The sequence below is a fragment of the Melanostigma gelatinosum genome, assembly GCF_949748355.1.
Source record: "Melanostigma gelatinosum genome assembly, chromosome: 9".
Lineage (NCBI taxonomy): Eukaryota > Metazoa > Chordata > Actinopteri > Perciformes > Zoarcidae > Melanostigma > Melanostigma gelatinosum.
The window spans coordinates 1,437,264-1,457,263 of record NC_136642.1 but is presented as its reverse complement, the minus strand read 5'-3'; the positions used below and the strand labels follow the sequence as shown (position 1 = coordinate 1,457,263).

General features: G+C 43.5%; 2 protein-coding genes across 3 annotated transcripts in view; one reads left to right on the top strand and one right to left on the bottom strand.

Moving 5' to 3' along the window:
* The window catches only part of dek (DEK proto-oncogene), a 19,098-nt gene extending 6,307 nt beyond the window's left edge, over positions 1-12,791 (top strand). For both annotated transcript variants that reach the window (XM_079275688.1, XM_079275687.1), the window contains exons 9-12: positions 4,705-4,792; positions 9,975-10,114; positions 10,221-10,289; positions 12,426-12,791. In XM_079275688.1, coding sequence (XP_079131814.1) covers positions 4,705-4,792; positions 9,975-10,114; positions 10,221-10,289; positions 12,426-12,434 — 306 coding nt within the window. In that variant the 3' untranslated portion in view covers positions 12,435-12,791. The remainder of the gene's footprint in view (positions 1-4,704; positions 4,793-9,974; positions 10,115-10,220; positions 10,290-12,425) is intronic.
* Positions 12,792-13,779: 988 nt separating this feature from the next.
* Positions 13,780-20,000, bottom strand: part of LOC306782604 (atrial natriuretic peptide receptor 1-like) — a 50,666-nt gene continuing 44,445 nt past the window's right edge. The window contains exons 17-22 of the mRNA XM_079276040.1: positions 18,210-18,356; positions 17,927-18,050; positions 17,690-17,758; positions 17,394-17,568; positions 14,469-14,567; positions 13,780-14,348 (exon numbers count right to left, since the gene is read on the bottom strand). Coding sequence (XP_079132166.1) covers positions 14,203-14,348; positions 14,469-14,567; positions 17,394-17,568; positions 17,690-17,758; positions 17,927-18,050; positions 18,210-18,356 — 760 coding nt within the window. The 3' untranslated portion in view covers positions 13,780-14,202. The remainder of the gene's footprint in view (positions 14,349-14,468; positions 14,568-17,393; positions 17,569-17,689; positions 17,759-17,926; positions 18,051-18,209; positions 18,357-20,000) is intronic.

Sequence of the window (20,000 nt, the reverse complement as noted above, 5' to 3'; positions counted from 1 at the left end):
AATGAACTTTCAGATACCCATCAAAAATGGCAAAACGGAAGGTGGACACTGAGAACCGGGGGTTTCAAACAAGGTGGGAGTCGGAGTATATGTTCACGGAGGTAGCTGGAAAACCTGTGTGTCTTCTGTGTGGAGAAAGTGTGGCGGTACTGAAAGAGTATAATCTGAGACGACATTATGAAACGAAACACGCGGACAAAAACAAGAATATGGACATGGAACAAAGGCTACAAAAGGCAGAGGAATTAAAACGAGGCCTCAAATCTCGACAGGCTCTGTTCAAAAAAGCCAAATCACAAGGCCAGGCTGCTGTCAAGGCCAGTTTTATTTTGGCAGAAGAGATCGCTAAATCAGCCCGGCCATTTACGGAGGGGGATTTCATCAAAAACTGCATGATTAAAGTTTGTGACGAAGTTTGCCCAGAAAAAAGGCAACTCTTTTTAAATGTGAGTCTGAGCAGAAACACCATTGCCGAGAGAGTAGACCAGTTGTCCATCAATCTAAAAGAGCAGCTTGTGAAAAAGGGAAAAGATTTCATTGCATATTCCTTGGCTGTGGATGAGAGCACCGACATTTCTGACATTGCCCAGTTGTCAATTTTCATCCGCGGAGTGGACTCCAGCCTAAGCGTGACAGAGGAGTTTTTGGCTTTACGTCCTATGCATGGCACAACTACGGGGCATGATTTGTATGAAGAGGTGTCAAGATGTGTAAATGAGATGGAGCTGCCTTGGGAAAAACTCGTGGGTTTGACAACCGACGGAGCACCTGCGATGTGTGGACACAGGAGCGGACTGGTGGCGAAGATACGGGAAAAGATGCAAGAGGAAAACGCGACAGGTGAGCTGACAGCTTATCATTGTATCATACACCAGGAAGCGTTGTGCGGTAAAGCCTTGAAAATGGAGCATGTAATGAGCATCATCACGCGCACAGTTAACTTTATCAGAGCCAAAGGTTTGAATCACCGCCAGTTCAAGGCATTTCTGACGGAGTTAGAAACGGAGCATGGTGATTTGCCTTATCACACAGAGGTGCGATGGCTAAGCCAGGGAAAGGTGCTTCAAAGATGTTTCGAGCTTCGTGAGGAGATTTGTCTGTTCTTGGACAGCAAAGGGAAAGACACAACACAACTCCGAGACGAAATGTTTCTGTGTGAAATGGCTTTTCTGTGTGACATTACGAGTCATCTGAATGCAATGAACTTGCAGCTGCAGGGTCGGGATCATGTCATCTCTGATATGTACAGTACAGTGAAGGCATTTAAAACCAAACTGACTCTGTGGGAGACGCAGATGCGGAAAGAAAATTTGAGCCACTTTCCCAGCTGCCAGACCATGAAAGAGAAGCTCTCTACCAGTGCGTTCCCGAGCGCACAGTTGGCTGATAAAATAGGTATGCTTGCCGCTGACTTTCGACGCCGATTTGCTGACTTTGAAGCACAAAAAAGCAGGTTGGAACTGCTCGGTAACCCATTTGCTGTTGACGTGGAAAGCTCACCACCAAACCTCCAAATGGAGTTGATTGACCTCCAATGCAATGATGCACTGAGGGCAAAATATGCGGCAGTGGGTGCTGCGGAGTTCGCCCGTTTCCTCCCCGACACAATGCCCCAGCTGCGCATCCAGGCTGCTCAAACGTTGTCTATGTTTGGCAGCACATACCTGTGTGAACAACTGTTTTCTTTGATGAACCTGAACAAAACATCACACAGAAGTCGACTTACTGCTGAACACCTCCACTCAATTCTGAGGATTTCCTCAGCTCAGAGCCTTACCCCGAACATTGATGAACTTGTGGAAAAGATGGGACACCACCAAGTATCACCCTCAACCTCAAACAAGTGAACATTACTGTGCAATCACATATTTAGAGTTTTTACTCAGTTCAAGTTTAAAAGTTAAAGTTTAATATTTGTTTTCACTGCATGTTACTTCTCCTTAAACAAAGTGTTGTTTTTGATTAATAGATTTTTGCACTTTATTTTATTGTATTTCAATCCAATTATATTTTAAAAATATTTCAGTTGAGTGGATGATAGAAAATTGCTATTATTGTTTTTTTCTTTGAAGTAAATTTAGCCCACTTTTGCTAAAATAGAAAATATAGGCTACTGATGGTGCCTTGAATACCGGTTTCTTTCATTTAATGTTCATGTTATGGGGATTTTTATATAAAGGAAATTTGTCTTTTGTGTCTGTTGAAAATTAAAGATTACTGACAGAGCCATAAGAAAATATTGCTTTATTTATCTGATCATATTGGAATATATTTGTTAGGTTTTCAGTAGGTTCAATTAGGTTCACTAGACTATATGCGTCATTTAAAAAATTTTCAATGAACATTCGAACAGTCCGGCCCTCGGCTTGTAGCTAAATTTTTTATTTGGCCCTCCGTCCATTTGACTTTGACACCCCTGCTCTATATGAACCAGTCTCAGTCTAGTCCTGATCCTCTATCACAGGGATTCCCAAAGTGGGGTGCAGCTCGCACCTGGGGGTGCAGCTCGCGCACCCCTGGGGGTGCGCGAGCTGCCTCTAGGGGGTGCGCGAGAGGAAAAGTGTAATGGCGGTCTGATGGTGTAATAATATTAAATATAAAAAAAAAATGTAATTTTAATTTAAAAACTGTCAGGTGGGACATCTGAAGCTATCAGTCGTAAAAGAGGAGAGGGACAGAGAGAGAGAGAGGAATCGGAGGCGAGGGGAACGGAGAGGTGCGTTGGGAGAGACCGGGAGAAGAAATCGAGTCAGAGTCAGAGGAAGATGAGACGGAGGAGACCGAAAAGGAGGAAGGGATAGCACAGACAAATCAGGAGCACATTGGCCCATCGCGGAGTCAAGGTGAAAAAAGAGGAAACGAGAGTGAGCATCAGACTGGGAAAAAAAGAGGAAATATGATGAAAAGTATGTGTGTCTGGGCTTCACTTGGATTGGCAACGCAGATTCCCCAAAGCCACAGTGCGTGGTGTGCAGTGAGGTTCTGGCTAACAGTCTGAAGCTCTTATTTACGTCGCCACCTGAACACCAAGCATGCCAGTGCAAGTCAAAAGCCCCTTACATTGTTTATATCCAAATTGGAGGAGTTACAAAACAGCCAAAAACAACTGCAGTCTCATTCATGTGTTGGTCTATAAATGACGCACTACGGGCTTCATATCTGGTTACAGAATAGCGAGAAAGGGGCTACCGCACACAATCACTGAAGACGTGAGCTCACCAGCTGCCAGAGAGATGGTGGAATGTATGATTGGGGAGAAAGAAGCAAACAAGTTGGACATGATCCCGGTGTCCAACAACACTGTGTCGCCGCATCGATGCTTTGTCCGAAGACATCCTGGCTGCATTAGTCGCTCATTAATTGTAAATGAAATGTGATAATCTGCCTCTGAGCCTGTGCGTGTGTGCTCGCATCCGTATTGCTCTTTAAAAGTGACGCCTTGTGTCACTGAAAGTTATTGAAACTTTGTTGCAGTGTTTCAGGGCGTTTTCACACCTTCAGTTCGTTTGCTTTGTTGCAGTTGCTCCTTTGTTCGGTTTGTGTTCACACTGCAACATTTAACAGCGGACTAAATATTGTAAACAAATGCCACGCGCGAGCAAACTGTTCTCTCATTGGTCCGATTCTTATGCGGCTATGAAGGCTTAAAAGGCTCTGTTGCTTCTTTTTTTCTTTTTTTTATTAAGGGGGGGGGGGGGGTGCGCGAACCCAGTCGGGATGTAGAAGGGGGTGCGCGGCCTAAAAAGTTTGGGAACCGCTGCTCTATCAGACCGCCATCAGTACAGAGACCATCAGAGAGAAGATGGTCTGTTTCTATAGAGTTGTTCTTGATGCTCGTCATCGGAGCCACCGGGTCGGATTCTGGTGAAACCAGATGAACTCATGCAGGTTCACCAGAACCTCCTTCAGCTCAGACTCCAGCAGAGACCGGTCCACCGTGGACAGACCCAGATCCTCCAGCAGAGACCGGTCCACCGTGGACAGACCCAGATCCTCCAGCAGAGACCGGTCCACCGTGGACAGACCCAGATCCTCCAGCAGAGACCGGTCCACTGTGGACAGACCCAGATCTTCCAGCAGAGACCGGTCCACCGTGGACAGACCCAGATCCTCCAGCAGAGACCGGTCCACCGTGGACAGACCCAGATCCTCCAGCAGAGACCGGTCCACCGTGGACAGACCCAGATCCTCCAGCAGAGACCGGTCCACCGTGGACAGACCCAGATCCTCCAGCAGAGACCGGTCCACTGTGGACAGACCCAGATCTTCCAGCAGAGACCGGTCCACCGTGGACAGACCCAGATCCAGATCCAGCTTTACCTGGAGCTCCGGAGGGAGGAGGAGAGCTCAGCTCCCGGCAGCAGCGTCTCCTCCTCCTCCTCCTCCTCCTCCTCTTCCTCCGGGAGCAGAGCTCCTCTCTGCTGGAGACCCAGGACGTATTGCTGGACCCGCTGGAGGGAAGGGAGGCACGGCAGAACCAGGAGAACCAGGAGAACCAGGACTGAGAGGGTCAGACTGTCAGACCTGCTGCAGAGGTTTACTAAAGACTCTGGTGCTCAGAGACACTACCACTTTAGACCACAGGGGGCGACAGAATCCACACCACATGAAAGCTCCTCACAGTAACTTCAGAGCTTTGTTTGTCTCTCAGAAGTCTTGTGATGTTGTTGAGCTGATGTGTTTTTATTTTTAATTATTTTACAGCCCAAAAAGAAGAAACCGGCTCCGGCCAAACCTGCCGCCAAAATCAAGAAGGCCGACAGCAGCAGCAGCAAGACCAAGACAAACACAGGTGAGGTCATCAGGACGGGTTAGCTTCATGAGTGCTGATTGAACATCATGTGACCAAAACAAGTTCAGTGAGTGACCGTCACGATTCCTCTGACTTCAAATGGGAAACACTAAAACACAACACAGCAGAATTCAACAGGAGTGTTTTGTGCACTTTTATTTCAGTGCTGCTCTGTGAACAAAGGTGAATAACATTGTGTGTGAACACGTTGAACACATCAGGTTGTTGTGAGCAGCAGTGTTCTCTTCACACAGCAGCAGTTCTATCTCTTCTATATCTGTGCTCAGTGTGTGAAACGTTCCACTGCTGTGAACAGAACAACATGTTTCACACGTTCATCTACATGTGTGTGTTGAGTCTTCATCAGTCAGAGCATGTGATGCAGCTCTACTCTTCATCACTGTGATGCAGCTCTACTCTTCATCACTATGATGCAGCGCTACTCTTCATCACTGTGATGCAGCTCTACTCTTCATCACTATGATGCAGCGCTACTCTTCATCACTGTGATGGAGCTCTACTCTTCATCACTATGATGCAGCGCTACTCTTCATCACTGTGATGCAGCTCTACTCTTCATCACTATGATGCAGCGCTACTCTTCATCACTGTGATGCAGCTCTACTCTTCATCACTGTGATGCAGCTCTACTCTTCATCACTATGATGCAGCTCTACTCTTCATCACTGTGATGCTGCTCTACTCTTCATCACTATGATGCAGCTCTACTCTTCATCACTGTGATGCAGCTCTACTCTTCATCACTATGATGCAGCTCTACTCTTCATCACTGTGATGCTGCTCTACTCTTCATCACTATGATGCAGCTCTACTCTTCATCACTGTGATGCAGCTCTACTCTTCATCACTATGATGCAGCGCTACTCTTCATCACTATGATGCAGCTCTACTCTTCATCACTATGATGCAGCGCTACTCTTCATCACTGTGATGCAGCTCTACTCTTCATCACTGTGATGCAGCTCTACTCTTCATCACTATGATGCAGCGCTACTCTTCATCACTGTGATGCAGCTCTACTCTTCATCACTGTGATGCAGCTCTACTCTTCATCACTATGATGCAGCGCTACTCTTCATCACTGTGATGCAGCTCTACTCTTCATCACTGTGATGCAGCTCTACTCTTCATCACTATGATGCAGCTCTACTCTTCATCACTGTGATGCAGCTCTACTCTTCATCACTATGATGCAGCGCTACTCTTCATCACTGTGATGCAGCTCTACTCTTCATCACTGTGATGCTGCTCTACTCTTCATCACTATGATGCAGCTCTACTCTTCATCACTGTGATGCAGCTCTACTCTTCATCACTGTGATGCAGCGCTACTCTTCATCACTGTGATGCAGCTCTACTCTTCATCACTGTGATGCAGCTCTACTCTTCATCACTATGATGCAGCTCTACTCTTCATCACTGTGATGCAGCTCTACTCTTCATCACTATGATGCAGCGCTACTCTTCATCACTATGATGCAGCTCTACTCTTCATCACTGTGATGCAGCTCTACTCTTCATCACTGTGATGCAGCTCTACTCTTCATCACTGTGATGCAGCTCTACTCTTCATCACTATGATGCAGCTCTACTCTTCATCAGTGTGATGCAGCGCTACTCTTCATCACTATGATGCAGCTCTACTCTTCATCACTGTGATGCAGCTCTACTCTTCATCACTGTGATGCAGCTCTACTCTTCATCACTATGATGCAGCTCTACTCTTCATCACTATGATGCAGCTCTACTCTTCATCACTGTGATGCAGCTCTACTCTTCATCACTGTGATGCAGCTCTACTCTTCATCACTGTGATGCAGCGCTACTCTTCATCACTGTGATGCAGCTCTACTCTTCATCACTATGATGCAGCTCTACTCTTCATCACTGTGATGCAGCTCTACTCTTCATCACTGTGATGCAGCTCTACTCTTCATCACTATGATGCAGCTCTACTCTTCATCAGTGTGATGCAGCTCTACTCTTCATCACTGTGATGCAGCTCTACTCTTCATCACTATGATGCAGCTCTACTCTTCATCACTATGATGCAGCTCTACTCTTCATCAGTGTGATGCAGCTCTACTCTTCATCACTGTGATGCTGCTCTACTCTTCATCACTATGATGCAGCTCTACTCTTCATCACTGTGATGCTGCTCTACTCTTCATCACTGTGATGCAGCTCTACTCTTCATCACTATGATGCAGCTCTACTCTTCATCAGTGTGATGCAGCTCTACTCTTCATCACTGTGATGCAGCTCTACTCTTCATCACTATGATGCAGCTCTACTCTTCATCACTATGATGCAGCTCTACTCTTCATCAGTGTGATGCAGCTCTACTCTTCATCACTGTGATGCTGCTCTACTCTTCATCACTATGATGCAGCTCTACTCTTCATCACTATGATGCAGCTCTACTCATCATCACTATGATGCAGCTCTACTCTTCATCACTATGACGCTGCTCTACTCTTCATCACTATGATGCAGCTCTACTCTTCATCACTATGATGCAGCTCTACTCTTCATCACTATGATGCAGCTCTACTCTTCATCACTATGACGCAGCTCTACTCTTCATCACTATGATGCAGCTCTACTCTTCATCAGTGTGATGCAGCTCTACTCTTCATCACTGTGATGCAGCGCTACTCTTCATCACTGTGATGCAGCTCTACTCTTCATCACTGTGATGCAGCTCTACTCTTCATCACTGTGATGCAGCGCTACTCTTCATCACTATGATGCTGCTCTACTCTTCATCACTGTGATGCAGCTCTACTCTTCATCACTGTGATGCAGCTCTACTCTTCATCACTATGACGCAGCTCTACTCTTCATCACTATGACGCAGCTCTACTCTTCATCACTATGATGCAGCTCTACTCTTCATCACTGTGATGCAGCTCTACTCTTCATCACTGTGATGCAGCTCTACTCTTCATCACTATGATGCTGCTCTACTCTTCATCACTATGATGCAGCTCTACTCTTCATCACTATGATGCTGCTCTACTCTTCATCACTATGATGCAGCTCTACACTTCATCACTGTGATGCAGCTCTACTCTTCATCACTATGATGCAGCTCTACTCTTCATCACTGTGATGCAGCTCTACTCTTCATCAGTGTGATGCAGCTCTACTCTTCATCACTGTGATGCAGCTCTACACTTCATCACTGTGATGCAGCTCTACACTTCATCACTGTGATGCAGCTCTACTCTTCATCACTATGATGCAGCTCTACTCTTCATCACTGTGATGCAGCTCTACTCTTCATCACTGTGATGCAGCTCTACTCTTCATCACTGTGATGCAGCTCTACTCTTCATCACTGTGATGCAGCTCTACTCTTCATCACTGTGATGCAGCTCTACTCTTCATCACTATGATGCAGCTCTACTCTTCATCACTGTGATGCAGCTCTACTCTTCATCACTGTGATGCAGCTCTACTCTTCATCACTGTGATGCAGCTCTACTCTTCATCACTGTGATGCAGCTCTACTCTTCATCACCATGATGCTGTAACTCAGAGGTGATGAAGGTGACCCAGCTCTACTCTTCATCACTGTGATGCTGCTCTACTCTTCATCACTATGATGCAGCTCTACTCTTCATCACTGTGATGCAGCTCTACTCTTCATCACTGTGATGCAGCTCTACTCTTCATCACTATGATGCAGCTCTACTCTTCATCACTGTGATGCAGCTCTACTCTTCATCACTGTGATGCAGCTCTACTCTTCATCACTGTCATGCAGCTCTACTCTTCATCACTGTCATGCAGCTCTACTCTTCATCGCTGTGATGCAGCTCTACTCTTCATCGCTGTGATGCAGCTCTACTCTTCATCACTGTGATGCAGCTCTACTCTTCATCACTGTGATGCAGCTCTACTCTTCATCACTGTGATGCAGCTCTACTCTTCATCACTGTGATGCAGCTCTACTCTTCATCACTGTGATGCAGCTCTACTCTTCATCACCATGATGCTGTAACTCAGAGGTGATGAAGGTGACCCAGCTCTACTCTTCATCACTGTGATGCTGCTCTACTCTTCATCACTATTATGCTGCTCTACTCTTCATCACTGTGATGCTGCTCTACTCTTCATCACTATTATGCTGCTCTACTCTTCATCACTGTGATGCTGCTCTACTCTTCATCACTATTATGCTGCTCTACTCTTCATCACTATGATGCTGCTCTACTCTTCATCACTATTATGCTGCTCTACTCTTCATCACTATGATGCTGCTCTACTCTTCATCACTATTATGCTGCTCTACTCTTCATCACTATGATGCTGCTCTACTCTTCATCACTATTATGCTGCTCTACTCTTCATCACTATTATGCTGCTCTACTCTTCATCACTGTGATGCTGTGACTCAGGTGATGAAGGTGACCCAGCTCTACTCTTCATCACTATGATGCTGCTCTACTCTTCATCACTATGATGCTGTGACTCAGGTGATGAAGGTGACCCAGCTCTACTCTTCATCACTATGATGCTGTGACTCAGGTGATGAAGGTGACCCAGCTCTACTCTTCATCACTGTGATGCTGTGACTCAGAGGTGATGAAGGTGACCCAGCTCTACTCTTCATCACTGTGATGCTGTGACTCAGGTGATGAAGGTGACCCAGCTCTACTCTTCATCACTGTGATGCTGTGACTCAGAGGTGATGAAGGTGACCCAGCTCTACTCTTCATCACTATGATGCTGTGACTCAGGTGATGAAGGTGACCCAGTGATGTCCAGTAGTCTCCAGTGAGAGCAGCAGCTGCTGCTGGTTGTAACGCGTGGCTTTAGTCGTCCTCTCCTTCAACACAACTCGTGTGTTCTTCTGCTGACGGTGCGTCTTGAGGCTCATACGTGACGTCATTCGTTGAGATCCTAAAGCTGCGTTCACAACAAACGCGACGTGAACGTTCCTCAGACCGACATCTCCCACAACACCAACCTGCAGTTTGTCTCCACCTCTCTGTAGCATGTTAGCTTGTGTTGCTGACACATTTCATGTTAATGGAGTTTGTAACCTGTGTTTAAGAATGTGGTCTTCTACTCATTGTGTGGTGAGTTTAAGACCCTGAAGAAGCTCAGGAGGTTTTACCCCCCCCCCCTGTTTGTGTCTCTCGTCCTGCAGCAGACAACAGTTCAGACGACGAGCCGCTCATCAAGATGATGGAGAAGTCTCCGAGTGACGAGCAGCTGAAGGAGACGGTGAAGAGTCTGCTGAAGGAGGCCGACCTGGAGGAGATGACCATGAAGAGGATCTGTCAGAGGGTGAGGAGAGAGAGGGAGAGAGGGAGGCAGAGAGGGAGACGTTGCATGTTATTCCATCATATTGTGTTTTTTAATCTTAATAATGAATCATTTGTTGTGTTTTTAGGTGTTTGACACTTACCCAGACCACGACCTGAGCAGCAAGAAGGACTACATCAAACACACCGTCAAATCTGTGAGCACACACACACACACACACACACACAAGTATGTGTACTAGTATAATAATGTGTTTAGAGCTCGTGTTATGAAGTTAAACATCATAATTCATCTCGAATATCTATTTTATATTAACATGAAAACATCTCCTTCAAACTACTGGATTCATTCAAGTTCATCACCGAAACTACATCTTACAGATTACATGTGAACTTTATTTACACTCTGATGGTTAACGGTAAAACTTTATTTACACTCTGATGGTTAACGGTAAAACTTTATTTACACTCTGATGGTTAACGGTAACACTTTATTTACACTCTGATGGTTAACGGTAACACTTTATTTACACTCTGATGGTTAACGGTAACACTTTATTTACACTCTGATGGTTAACGGTAAAACTTTATTTACACTCTGATGGTTAACGGTAACACTTTATTTACACTCTGATGGTTAACGGTAAAACTTTATTTACACTCTGATGGTTAACGGTAAAACTTTATTTACACTCTGATGGTTAACGGTAACACTTTATTTACACTCTGATGGTTAACGGTAACACTTTATTTACACTCTGATGGTTAACGGTAAAACTTTATTTACACTCTGATGGTTAACGGTAAAACTTTATTTACACTCTGATGGTTAACGGTAAAACTTTATTTACACTCTGATGGTTAACGGTAACACTTTATTTACACTCTGATGGTTAACGGTAAAACTTTATTTACACTCTGATGGTTAACGGTAAAACTTTATTTACACTCTGATGGTTAACGGTAACACTTTATTTACACTCTGATGGTTAACGGTAACACTTTATTTACACTCTGATGGTTAACGGTAACACTTTATTTACACTCTGATGGTTAACGGTAACACTTTATTTACACTCTGATGGTTAACGGTCACACTTTATTTACACTCTGATGGTTAACGGTAACACTTTATTTACACTCTGATGGTTAACGGTAACACTTTATTTACACTCTGATGGTTAACGGTAACACTTTATTTACACTCTGATGGTTAACGGTCACACTTTATTTACACTCTGATGGTTAACGGTCACACTTTATTTACACTCTGATGGTTAACGGTCACACTTTATTTACACTCTGATGGTTAACGGTCACACTTTATTTACACTCTGATGGTTAACGGTCACACTTTATTTACACTCTGATGGTTAACGGTCACACTTTATTTACACTCTGATGGTTAACGGTCACACTTTATTTACACTCTGATGGTTAACGGTAACACTTTATTTACACTCTGATGGTTAACGGTAACACTTTATTTACACTGATGGTTAACGGTAACACTTTATTTACACTGATGGTTAACGGTCACACTTTATCTACACTCTGATGGTTAACGGTAACACTTTATTTACACTGTGATGTTAACGTTAAAACTTTATTTACACTCTGATGGTTAACGTTAACTTTATTTACACTCTGATGGTTAACGGTAAAACTTTATTTACACTGTGATGGTTAACGCTAAACTTGATGGTTGACGGTAAACGTTTACCGTTAACCATCACAGTGTAAATAAAGTTTAATGTTAACCATCAGAGTGTAAATAAAGTTTTACTGACTCAGTAGAACATGTGTTTCTAGTCTCTGATCATGTTTCATTGTAAACAACCAATCAGAGGAGAGCTAGTAACGTTAGCAGCACCGCTAACGGCTAACCAACGGAGGTTCACTTCAGTTACACTATGATGCCTTCAGGCTCTGCTCAGTGAACATGAGTACTGACTGAAGGTTCATTATAACGTTATCATGATGTGTTCACATGTCATCTGTGAAATGTAGTTTTGGTGATAAACGTGAATGAATCCAGTAGTTTGAAGGAGATGTTTTCACGTTAATATGAAGTTCAACTTCATAACACGAGCTCTAAGCTCATTATTATACTTCATGAAACATAATGACTGTAAAAATATCATCTTTTATTTACTAATCATTTTCAGTATTTTTGATGTTTTACTGACTTCAGAGTTTCAATGATTAGTTTGATAAAAACAACTCTTGAATGTTGTTTTACAACTTTCTGACGTTTCATAAAATAAACATATTGATTAATTAACAGGGCTGTTGTAATTATTATTGTTTTTATTATTATTGTTTCCTCACAGATGATCTGAAGAAGTTCAACGCCCCAGAAAACAAAACCTTCTTTTCATTCGTTTCATCGTTTTCTACATTGTTCTGTTGTTTATTGTTGTGTATCTTGTGTATAGATTTCAGATTAAAGTTCGTCGTCAACAAGTTTAACGTTTTCTGGCAGATTCATGACAAAAAAGACAAGAGGCTCAGAAGTAGTTTTTCTTTGTGTGAAAGTCTTTCTTTAGATTTGTACATAATGTTTCTAATTAGCTGAAACTATTTTTGATGAACTCATGATGTTGTTTGTCTCTTTCAAACATTAATGTACAATTTAAACCGTTTAAAATGTGTTGAATAATTATCTGATGAATAAAATAACTTTTTTTTTATCTGAATTGTCTCGACGTGGTTTCACTTCTCTTCCTGCGAAAACATCGACGACCCAAAAATGAATTTAATGAAACTACGACGAGGAAGAGACGAGAGGAGACGAGGAAGAGAGGAGAGGAGACGAGAGGAGACGAGGAGAGACGAGACGCTGAAACATGGAAATAGTAATTTCTTACAATTTGGCACAAATGTCCACCTGGACTCATTTATTTAATTAATATGCTAATTATGACAATTTCACACAGTCTAAAAGGATAAACGTATGTTTTGGACCGACGTGGATGAAAACTGATTATAATCTGTATTTTTACTTTTAATGATGCTAAACTGAATATTTACACAATTCATCAGAACCTGAAGTGATTTTTATATCAAAAATTATAAAATGATTTAATTTATAATTAAACGTGAAGCAGAAAAAGCAAATAAAGGGTCTGGGTCTGTCCTCGTGGACCGGTCTCTGCTGGAGGGTCTGGGTCTGTCCTCGTGGACCGGTCTCTGCTGGAGGATCTGGGTCTGTCCTCGGTGGACCGGTGTCTGCTGGAGGATCTGGGTCTGTCCACGGTGGACCGGTCTCTGCTGGAGGATCTGGGTCTGTCCACGGTGGACCGGTCTCTGCTGGAGGATCTGGGTCTGTCCTCGGTGGACCGGTGTCTGCTGGAGGATCTGGGTCTGTCCACGGTGGACCGGTCTCTGCTGGAGGATCTGGGTCTGTCCACGGTGGACCGGTCTCTGCTGGAGGGTCTGGGTGTCCACACTGGTAACCCTGTTGTTTAACGGCACAACGCTATGCATTGTGGGTAACAAGACGGCAGAAATGTGGACTTGAAGAAAGTCAGTTTTTACACCTTTTGTAACTTTCAGACGTCGCTAATATTCACAGACTAAAAGTCTTAAAAATCTACATTGTAGTAAATATTTATCAGCCAAATCAAATGTTCAACCGTTGTGTCTTTATTATACATTTAGTACTCGTTTCTTCACAGGGTTGTATGAAGGTAAGACAGTAGTTTATGAAGATGAGATATAAGTTTACAGTTGTAGTTTACTCCCCCTCCTCCGTTAAAGAGCCTCTGAATGAGTCCTGATCCCGGACCGTCGGCACTAAAGGAAACGTCTCTGCTGAACATGAACATGTTGAATCTGGAACAAACGACATAAAGTAAATATTCTACTTTCTTCATTGACGTGACGGTCCAGTGTGAGTCCTGATCCTGCAGGATCCAGACCAGGTTGTTGGTTTTCCTCCCGTCATTGTTCCAGATCCGTGTTTTGTCGTTTACTCCACACTTTAGCGGGTCGTTCCTTCCCGTAGACGTGCATGGTGGTGAATGTCTTTTTGTTCAGAAGTGACGAGTCCTCTGACGTTCTCGTCTCCTCGTCCCCTCTGTCCTCCTCGTCCCCTCGTCCGTCTTCTCATTGGCTGTCGCTCTCTCCCAGCAGCCAATAGGTGGTCATCTTCCCTTTGCCCTTGACCTCGATGTCTCCTCTCCTCTCCAGCTGGAAGCAGTTGAACTCCAGCAGGACGTCGCGAGTCGCCGCCGACACGTGAATCTTCAGCGCTGCACGGACAAAATGAAAGACGTGATTCTAGGAAACACTGAAGTCCTCAGCAGCGGTCTACAGAAGCACACATCTGGTTCATGGTTCAGTGAGTCCTTTGTCTCGTGTTCAGCTCTGACCTTCTCCGCTGGACTCCATGCGAGACGACGTGTTGACGGTGTCTCCGAACAAACAGTAACGAGGCATCTTCAGACCGACCACGCCCGCACACACCGGACCTGCAACACAAAGCATACCTGTATATGTACATCTACATGCTGTACATGTACATACTGTGCATATACTGTACATGTACATGTATATACTGTATATGCACAGTATGTACATGTACATGCTGTACATGTACATACTGTGCATATACTGTACATGTACATGTACATACTGTGCATATACCAGGGGTTCTTAACCTTTTTGACCTCGGGACCCAACTGTTCAAGTACAAAGTGTCCCGGGGCCCACTCTGACTATATGCATCAAAAGTGTCAGACAACCTGCAGGTCATACAGAAACAGAGCAGTGGGCCTTTGGAGTCAGTACAAATTTAAGATTTTTGTCCGCATAAAATAAAAAAGTATGTTTCAGTATAAATAACTGCCGGTGGCTGTATCTGTACAGGTAAAGGACAGTATAGGGCTGTAACTACACTATCAGTGAACAACTGCCTCACATTTGAAGAAGATTGGACAAAGTATGACCATTCTACAGAGTTTCTTCATGAAGAGATCCAGGCGGAGCTCTAAAAGGACATTTGGAGACCCAAATGGACACATGGTAACCACATGATATTCTGACACACTAAAGGTGTTTCTCCCTTTATATTGTGATTTTATATTATTTCCCTTTTATTATTAGCCTTTGCAAATTGCAAAAACTATGTATATATGGTCGAAGACATGGTGTGTGAGTAGCGGACTTGCTGTGCTTAATGGCTGAGACCGAGCGCACGAACGAGAATGAGAATAGCTCAGTTACGCAAACGTTGGTTGACAGCTTATGGAAGAGGAGTATAAGGTTTGTACTATAAGTACTAGCGTTTTCTGAAGGCAGGAGCTCCATGGTAACATCCGCTAGCACGTTGTCGGGTCTGTAATGTGTCTTTTTCCGTCGAAATGCTGCAAGACACGACTTGCAGCGGTTATGGCGACTTTGGACAGTGTGTGTGTGGGCTCCTTTTGTGGAGAAACTATAAGAAATGAAAGAAAACCGATGATTTCTTTGCAAGGATGAGGATTTTGGGCATGCTGGGATACCTAACACGGACATGTTTTGTGACGTATCTGCGCAAACAAGCCGTAGGACCGGAAGGGGAGGGGATCGAGGATGCCGGTGTTGAACAGGCAAAACCCTTGTTAAATAAATGAGATGATAGAATGTGATGATCACAAAGACATTTATTATCATGTGTATGTAAACCTGCACACACAACAAGAAGCTCAACAGACTTTCCCACGAGCGTTGGATGTTTCGTCGCTACGTGTCTCTTTAGTTTTGAAGGCTTCAGAGCTTCGTTTGATAGCATTAGCTCACATTCCACACACTGAGCCCTCGGCTCTGCCTCGTTGCCTCCGTTCACAAAGCCGTACTGAAGAAAGTCAGGGTTGTACTTGCGCACACATTTAGACTTTTGGGGGGTATGGCACCACTGTCGTCTTCATTGTTTCTTTTTAATAACTTATCCATAACTTTCGCTACAGGCTAGCGGCTAGCTGAGTGTCTTCTTCTGCTTATTGCAGCTTGTTAAACAACTGACTGACGCATTACCGCCACCAGGTGGTGGGAAGCTGTATTGTAACTGAGCGTCTCATGGATAACAGTGATATCTCTGGTGTCTTCCCGTACATATACAGTATATGTACATACTGTGTATATACTGTATATGTACAGTATATACATATACAGTATATGTACAGTATATACATATACAGTATATGTACAGTATGTACATATACTGTATATGTATATACTGTATATGTACATACATGTACATATACAGTATATACATATACAGTACATGTACATGTACATATACAGTACATGTACATGTATGTACATGTACTGTATATGTATATACTGTATATGTACATGTATGTACATATACAGTATATGTACATACTGTACATATACTGTATATGTACATGTATGTACATATACTGTATATGTATATACTGTATATGTACATGTATGTACATGTACTGTATATGTATATACTGTATATGTACATGTATGTACATATACAGTATATGTACATACTGTACATATACTGTATATGTACAGTATGTACATATACTGTATATGTACATATACTGTATATGTACATGTATGTACATAGTTGATCTGTGACGAGGTCAGAACAGGAGAATACAGATGTTTGTTGATCTACAAGGATCCAGAATTTCAACGACCCTGAAGTCAGTAATAAATGTTTACGTGAAATACTTTTACTTTATTCGAGTAATTTATCGTGTTTTTGTGCTCGTCTACAAGGCTGCAGACTGTTGTTTTACCACCGTCCCAATAATAAGTATCCATATGTCTGTATGTGTGTATATATACAGACATATGACGTTTCTCACGATCTTTTGTTGACAGTCACAACTGTGTGTGTGTGTGTGTGTGTGTGTGTGTGTGTATGTCAATGTTGACACATTAAAGTTTGGTTTCACATTTCAGGGAGGAGTTATTTCTCCTTCATCACGGTTCTCCAAATGTCAGGAGCCGCTGATGAACCGTAATGTGAGCCTTCCAGCGGAGAACCCTGGAACCTGTGTAGCTGCACGAGGACATGAAGAACCTGATGTCCAGCGATGCACTCGTATCTTCCTGTTACATTCTAATTCATTTGGAGATCTCAAAATCACAAATATGCATCGGAACAGAATAAACTCCCCAAAAACAACTTTAAATGGAAAGAAGAAGAAAGGTGGTGAACAGAGCAGGATGGACACGTAGTTCTAGAACATCACATGTTTATGATTGCTGCTGATGAGAAAGATGTACATATTATTTCCTGTGTTTAACGTGTCTTTGTGTACTTGTACTCTCACCGCTGTGGATCCCGATCCTCAGCCTCAGCTGCTGCTCTGATCGGTGGCAGATCTTGAAGGAGCGGACGGCGTCCAGCAGGGCGAGCGCCATGCGGGCGATCTCTCTGCCGTGCAGCGTCCCGTTCCTCACCGGCAGCCCCGACACCACCATGTAGGCGTCGCCGATGGTCTCCACCTGCGGAGCCGTTCAAGATCACAGTTTAGTCTGATAATAATATATACTATGGACTATATACTATATATATAAAGAAGTATTTAATACTTTTGAAACATGTTCATGTCTCTGAATATGTCACCTTGTAAACATCAAAGTTGTCGATGATGGCGTCGAAACAGGTGTAGAGATCGTTGAGCAGAGTCACCACCTGCAGAGACACAACAGCCAGCTGTTACCCACTGATCCAGATGTGCACAGGATGTGTGTGTGTGTGTGTGTGTGTGAGAGAGAGAGAGAGAGAGAGAGAGAGAGAGAGAGAGAGAGAGAGAGAGAGAGAGAGAGAGAGAGAGAGAGAGAGAGTGTGTGTGTGACTCACCTGCATCGGCGTGCTCTCTGCAGAGATGGCGGTGAAACCGACGATGTCGCTGAAGTAGATGGTGACGGAGTCAAAGGCCTCGGCCTGAACCGTCTCACCGCGCTTCAGCTGCTCCGCTACTGAGCTGGGGGGGTACACAGTATAGTATGTACACAGTATAGTATGTACGCAGTATAGCATGTACGCAGTATAGCATGTACGCAGTATAGGATGTACGCAGTATAGTATGTAATATCTAATGAGTATTCTGTGGTAGTACTGTGGTGGTGGAAGTGATCCTCACTGTGGTAGTATCTGGTAGAGCAGTGCTTCAGCCTTGCGTTTCTCCTCGTGATAGGCTTGTGTTCGCTCCTCCACCAGCTCCTCCAGGTTGTTGGCGTATTGCTCCATACGGGACAGCAGGTTGTCCAGGATGTTGGTCCTCGACTCCCTGAACACACACACACGCACGCACGCACGCACGCACACACGCACACACAAACACACACTCACGCACACATACACACACACGCACGCACACACACACGCAAACACGCACGCATACACACACACGCACGCACACACACACACACACACAGAGTTCATTTTTGATCCCATATAAACTGCTGCTGTGTGATAAACAGTGACCAGCTGTTTTTAAAGATACGAGGTTTGTTTATTTACTGTAGAAGTACACGAAACATGTGCAGTCATATCGTATCTTAACCATATCTCATCGTATCTCATCTCATCGTATCTCATCTCATTGTATCTCATCTCATCGTATCTCATCTCATCGTATCTCATCTCATTGTATCTCATCTCATCGTATCTCATCTCATTGTATCTCATCTCATCGTATCTCATCTCATCGTATCTCATCTCATCTCATCATATCTCATCGTATCTCATCTCATCGTATCTCATCTCATCTCATCGTATCTCATCTCATCGTATCTCATCTCATCTCATCTCATCTCATCTCATCATATCTCATCGTATCTCATCTCATCTCATCGTATCTCATCTCATCTCATCGTATCTCATCGTATCTCATCTCATCTCATCTCATCATATCTCATCTCATCGTATCTCATCTCATCTCATCGTATCTCATCGTATCTCATCTCATCTCATCTCATCATATCTCATCTCATCGTATCTCATCTCATCGTATCTCATCTCATCTCATCGTATCTCATCTCATCGTATCTCATCGTATCTCATCTCATCTCATCTCATCATATCTCATCTCATCGTATCTCATCGTATCTCATCTCATCTCATCTCATCACATCTCATCTCATCGTATCTCATCGTATCTCATCTCATCATATCTCATCTCATCTCATCATATCTCATCGTATCTCATCTCATCGTATCTCATCTCATCTCATCTCATCATATCTCATCTCATCGTATCTCATCTCATCATATCTCATCGTATCTCATCTCATCGTATCTCATCTCATCTCATCGTATCTCATCTCATCGTATCTCATCTCATCTCATCTCATCTCATCATATCTCATCGTATCTCATCTCATCTCATCATATCTCATCGTATCTCATCTCATCTCATCGTATCTCATCTCATCGTATCTCATCGTATCTCATCTCATCTCATCGTATCTCATCGTATCTCATCTCATCGTATCTCATCTCATCGTATCTCATCTCATCTCATCTCATCGTATCTCATCGTATCTCATCTCATCGTATCTCATCTCATCGTATCTCATCGTATCTCATCTCATCTCATCGTATCTCATCGTATCTCATCTCATCGTATCTCATCTCATCGTATCTCATCGTATCTCATCTCATCTCATCTCATCGTATCTCATCTCATCGTATCTCATCTCATCTCATCGTATCTCATCTCATCTCATCGTATCTCATCTCATCGTATCTCATCTCATCTCATCGTATCTCATCTCATCGTATCTCATCTCATCTCATCTCATCGTATCTCATCTCATCTCATCGTATCTCATCTCATCGTATCTCATCTCATCTCATCGTATCTCATCTCATCGTATCTCATCTCATCGTATCTCATCTCATCTCATCTCATCATATCTCATCTCATCTC